The sequence below is a fragment of the Stegastes partitus genome, unplaced genomic scaffold (assembly GCF_000690725.1).
Source record: "Stegastes partitus isolate 25-593 unplaced genomic scaffold, Stegastes_partitus-1.0.2 Scaffold129, whole genome shotgun sequence".
Classification (NCBI taxonomy): Eukaryota; Metazoa; Chordata; class Actinopteri; family Pomacentridae; genus Stegastes; species Stegastes partitus.
The window spans coordinates 77,147-83,146 of NW_007577860.1; the positions used below are offsets into that span (position 1 = coordinate 77,147).

Sequence of the window (6,000 nt, forward strand, 5' to 3'; positions counted from 1 at the left end):
ACCAGCTGGAAACCAGCTTCATGTGTAGATCACCAGTTTAGGGACACAAACGTCTCGATGGTGTAAATCTGGTTTGATTGCGCTGCTTTGCTGTTCACGTCTTCAACAAGAGAATCTGTTGACCTAGTATTAGTTACACACACACACAGGGCAGGACAAAAGGAAAACCTGAATCTGATACACCACCTTTTGTTGTCGCGGTAACTGGCCTTTTAACTGTAACCATGGCGATAAGAGCCCCACAGGACCCGCCTGCGTACCATCGTCCTCTCATGTAAATTAGGAAGTTGATGCTGGCGTCAAATGAAGGAAAATAGGAGCGATTTGTTTAACAATATTCAAACTTTATTGGTTTAACATTGTGAAACTAAAGGCAACACCAGAAAACAAGGCCAGAAACAGAACAGCTTGAGGGGAAAGAAAAAAGAAAAAAGGGGGACACAAAACAAGCAGAAAACATCTGAGGAGGCATTGTGGCACCTGCAAGTGTCTACATATGGCTGTGTGGCGACGGGGGTGACGAGGAAAACCAAAAATCGTACCTACAAGACGAACGGCCTCTAAAAGAACAGGTAAAAGATCTGGCACTACAGAGTGTGCACTTAGCATAAAGCCACGAGGCAAAGGAGGGAATCAAAAAGCCTGGTACTCATCACGCGCTGAACTTAACACTAACGAGGCTGAAAACAGGAGAGCCCTCCATGACCAAGCAAAGGTTTGAATTTAAAATCCTAGTGGACACAAGATGGCATTCAATGCAGCCACCGCATATTACAACCAAAGTGGAGTTCAAGTCATGCGATATGCAGCGTGGAGGAAATGTTGCAATCAAGAACACGAGGTCTGCGGTTACAACACGACCAGTGAGTTGTTTGATCATCGTGGAGGTGGTGAGAAGCTGTCCAGGCCACAGCAGGCTTCCTCTGCTCAGAACCACGCCATTCATCCCGTTAGAGTCACTTAGCAGCAGTGAAACTATCATTCTATCGTGTGGCTGTTAAACGCTGCTGAAACGTGATCCAGAAGTTCAAGACGCATCCAAACAAACAAACAAACCTCTGAAGCAACAGCAGCCTGATCGTGGCCTGGACAGCCCGTCACAGGCAGACGCTCTGCGGGTTCGATCAGGAAGTTAAGGCTGAGTGTGACAAAACAGACATTGAAGCAGAATACGACACAGAAAACCACTTCACAGGGGCCTGAAAGTGCTGAGTCCCGTCCATATTTAATACATGTGGCGTATCGGTTTCCTACACAACTACATATGGATTCTAACTGAATAAGGCACTTTTCCTTCGGAGGTGCAGGGACTGAGTCGGTAACTTGTACGAGGAGCTGCTGAGACGCAGCACAGTGGACGTTCGGTATCCACGGACACCAGACCTGTTTGGACAACGTCAACATGTGATGCTGTGTTCTTAAGGAATGCAGCGACCATGTTGGAATGCAGAGCGTTCTCTGGACGCAGCGGCCACACAGCAGACCGCTCAGCCGCCGGAGCTCAAACTCAAATTATTCTCTTGATTTGGCCGAAGGGACTCCACATGCAGAGAGTGAGCGAATGGGTGCAGCTAAGGCTAACAGCTCTCTAGCCTACTCGCCACACTCGGGTCTTTGGGCTGTAGCCTGATGCCACCAGGTGACTGTAGGTTAAAGGCGTGTTGATGGTGAGCAGCAGTAAACACTGAATCCCAAATTATAGAAGCAAAGAGAAAAGAAAACCGTCGATCATGATTTTCTTACCGTTTGTGTTCATACAAAACAGGGTGGTCATTTATTCATTACCTAGTTATAGTCAAGACTGAGTATTTATACAAGCATCTGATTTTTTTTTTTTTCTTTGTTTTGCTGTTTTTTAGCTGAACCATGAAGACATTTATAAAGGCAAAGTTACAAAACAAAGCTCGTCAGTGCAATGCTCAATTTCCATGCCAAAAGTGAGGCCTTTGGCTTAATGCACACTGTTTCAAGGCATTCCTTCAACTAGCATATGGGCTAATCACAAATAATCAAGTGGTTTTAAGTGTGTCTAAACCCCTAACAACATATGCAATGGAAGGAAATCAAATCACAACTCCAAGCATCAGCATGCAAGAATGAAAAACAAAAAAAACAAAAAGGCATTTGAACAAAACATTCCTGACACTGACAAGCTGCTACGAGCAAAACGGTTCTGATAAAACGCTTCTTCATTTAGCCTTCCTTAACGTGAAACCTAGAAGATGGACAAACACGGGACATGGCTATGTACAGGAGGGACAGACTGAGGAGGAATTAAATCACAGTTAGCAGCTAACCAATTAGAGGCCTTGACGTGAGCGTAAGCGCAGCCTCCTCGCTGCTGCAATCCTGCACTCGGTTCTGAGTCGTCGCATTAGCACGGCAAAGCTGGAAATCAGAGGTGCAACGCTCGTCGGACAAAACCAACACTCAGACAGTCCAACAGCTTCTTCTAAATCTAAATGCACTCTCTCCAATACATTAGATTTTTAATTAAGTCCAATATTGTTTCATTTCTTTTAAAAATAAGAAGCACTCTCAGGTTTATCGCACCTATGTCCTGCCAGCTCACTGTTTGTAGCTCGGTTCTGAAACATGGAGGTGGGAGGAACGTCAGGTGGCCGCATTAGATGCTACAAAGCTGAGAGCACCTTTACGTGACTTATTTGTGGGTTTCATGCACTGGATATAGTCCTCTACTGGACCTACAGGGACAACGTCTGGACTGATCAAGGCCCGCGAGTCAGAACTATCTACTGGTAACGATAAAAGGCTTCAGTCCAGCTGGGACACTACGGTTCTCACCAATATCAGCACAGCGATACCGTTTCTTGCTTACAAATATAAACTACTGACAACACTCGGGCCTCGACCAGGAAGAAAAGCTTCTTCATCCTCTCCCTCCAAGTCATCCTGGACACTAAAGGCACTTCACTGCTCTCACTGTCCACGTCTAGAAAGGTGCATGCCAGTTTATATATCTCCACTTTGTACATTTTAACAAATGAATTACTCCTTTATGAAATATTCTACAATTTGGACCCCTTCTGATTACTCCAGAGAGGACGGGGCCAGCTCCACATTAGCAACCCCACTGGGTCGGATCAGGACATGAATGGTTGTGAAATGAACTCGATCTATGAATTATTGCACTGAGCTGCTGTACTGGCAGTTGACATTTTTAACATCTTGTATGGGGTGAAACTTTTTTCGAGGGAATTCAACAGCAGAAAATGCAAAGGACTCTAAAAGGCCAAGAGAAACTCCCATGAGAATAAGACCTGTTGTTTAGTCTGACATCAGATGATTGAGTGTTGCTTTTATTCCCTTGTAAGCGCCTCAGCCTCTTTTACATCATCTATAAACACATATACACGATACAGCTGCGTGGAGGAGAGGAAACCTACGACTGAACAGGCTAAAAGCAAAACTGAATCATCGGAGTCGTCACATTTAAGAATAGCTGTGAACTCAAACAGCGTTTCCAAATCAAGACTTTTTAAAAAATGAAATCAGTGCCACCACTCTGCAGCTGTACGACTTCCAAGCATCAACAGGAAAGCTACTCCGTATACGTGACTAACTCTGTAACCCTCCTGTGGTGGATTTAATTGAGGAAGGCATGACGAAAGGGGCTGTAAATAACACAAGCCCACTCAATTTGCTGGAAAATGGTCTTTGCAGAGTGACTAACGGAGTGATGGAGGCGGGAGCAGCTACCAGATGATGTAATCCATATGCTCAAGGCTCAAAAGTCTCGTCACTGGAGATGCACAAGTTGGTGTAATGGGAATTATCATACATAGAGGCATGCGTGGTTGCCTTAATACAAACTACAAAGGCAGCACTAATGCAGGCCAAAACCAAGAACTGGCACAAACATCAAAAGATAAAAAAAAAAAAAAAGCCTTGCTTGGAAACACGGTTTGAGTCGGCCCTGATGGATGTGTGCTGAGTGGGGAGTTTCTCTGGAAGGGTCTAGTTGGTGGGACTAGGTTGAATGATGTGGAACCTTAAGTGCAGCCACTTCAGAGGGTGTGGTAATTGCGGTCCTTGGACTTGCAGAATTTGTAGAGGAAGAAGATCACCGCCTGCAGGCCCAGGACCAGCACGATTCCACCGATGAAGCTCGCGGCGTCAAAGGTGGAGTTCTTGTGAGGGCTAACTGCCGTGGTGCTCGGCACGCTGGTTCCAGCTGCGATGAAAGACAAACGAGGAAGGAGATCAGCCGCTGCTGTTTGCATACAGATCAGACGGATGTGAAAACTTTCTCCGCCATCGTGTCAGACTCACTTGAATTTGAGGGTGTAGTCGTGGAGACGGAGGTGTTGGCACTGCTGGTTGGTGTAATGGTGGAAAACGCCGTCGAGTTGTCTGTAGCAGCATCACAGGAAGAAAACACCCATCAGCCTTCATAGCAAGTCACGGGACAAGCTTCAGGTTAGAATCCTGAAGATTTACTTTGTTGTTGACGTGGCGACACCCAGAAACAAAAACTTTAACGGTACAGACACACATGAAGTAAATCTGTTGCATCATAAAAAAAGTTCTGCGCTCCATGGCCCGACCGGTGTGACCAACAGTCACATGATGGATAGTTCTGGTCTGTCTCTGCTGTAACTGGGCTGAACTGCAGCCTGTGTTTACGGACAGCAGGTATGGAGCAGACATTAGGTACAACAACCTGTTGGATGTGGAGTCAGCGCTGTTCTCCGGTACTGGTACCATCTGTGGACACCTGGTAACACGCTGTACGTCTGAATTCAGGATTTGTTTTCAGTTTTTGTATAATAAAGAAATAAACTGTCTAATCTTCAGACTGCAGCAGGCGTTTGAGTTCCCTCCAGTCGTCCCTGTTTACATCTGACTTCTCTACTTCCAGCCACAGTCGTGTTGTTCTGATCGGAGGTCCAGGACTTTATGCTGCAGTTAAAAATGTCAATGGAAGCAAAAACAAAAACACCCAGACACTGGCTGGGGTTTCATCTACCAGCTGACTGTGGCTCCTTCTTGTTCCATGAGTCCTCATAATAAACGCTACAGACTGAAAACGTAACATGAAGCAGCCGCTGTAGTGAATCAAGTTTGCATGAGCAGCATCTTAACACAACTAAAACAATACAAAGAGAGTGGGCAGCCCGTTTTCCTGCGTTTCCCTCGTGCATGTGAAGAGAACCCAGCACAGGACCAGCAGACTCTGCCTCCTATAAGCAGAACTCCTCTGTAGGACTGACTACAGGATGTAAATACTGAAAAACGCAGACCAGGAAGCATCAACACCAGCGTCCGATTCATGAGGCTCTTAAAATCTACAACTTTAAGAGATCTCAATAAATCTATGAGCAAGTTCACTTCACACAGACTACAGGAGGGAACAGCTGAGGCTTTTAGGCTTTAGTGGTTACCTGTGGCGTTGCTGTTAGTGGTGGTGGTAACAACAGAGGTATGGGGGGCTGTAGCGGGAGGGGTAGGAGTCGGAGGAGGGGTAGGAGTCGTAGGAGGGGCAGCGGTCGAAGGAGAGGAGGTACCTTCAGCCTGGACTGTTGTGCTTTGATCAACTGGACAAGGAACCACCATCGAGACAAGAGGAAGGAAAGAGAGACCAGCCAAACAAGGTTAAGCCCCACATTGCACAATGACACAGCAGCCCCCCACCAGCCCCCCACCAGGTCTCTGACAGGTTAACACAACGCTGCACATGTGGTAAAGTCTGCCGGACACCAAGAAGACACTTCAGAGGAAGACTCAGACACTTAACACCTGGATTAGAGCACAGCAGGAAACCAGAATGTGCAGAGAAACGTGGACACTTGGAGGAATCTGTCAGCCTGCATGTAGAACAACTAGAAACTCACCTGAGCAGCTGGCGTTGCTGCAGGTTTCGTTGTCTGCATTAAGAGTCATATTGCGACAGCCAGGAATTGCTGAAAGACACAAAAAAGGATCAGGAATTAAATGTTTGATTCAGGGTTTATACAAATAGAGTTAATCCAACCAGTC

The 6,000-nt window shown here is 46.2% G+C and overlaps 1 protein-coding gene across 2 annotated transcripts in view; it reads right to left on the minus strand.

The window, feature by feature from the left end:
• Positions 1-323: 323 nt before the first annotated feature.
• The window catches only part of cd164 (CD164 molecule, sialomucin), a 12,169-nt gene continuing 6,492 nt past the window's right edge, over positions 324-6,000 (minus strand). Inside the window, exons 3-6 of one of the 2 annotated variants that reach the window (XM_008278638.1) lie at positions 5,856-5,924; positions 5,406-5,558; positions 4,294-4,374; positions 324-4,195 (exon numbers count right to left, since the gene is read on the minus strand). In XM_008278638.1, coding sequence (XP_008276860.1) covers positions 4,029-4,195; positions 4,294-4,374; positions 5,406-5,558; positions 5,856-5,924 — 470 coding nt within the window. In that variant the 3' untranslated portion in view covers positions 324-4,028. The remainder of the gene's footprint in view (positions 4,196-4,293; positions 4,375-5,405; positions 5,559-5,855; positions 5,925-6,000) is intronic. The other variant, XM_008278639.1, reaches the window with a different exon arrangement.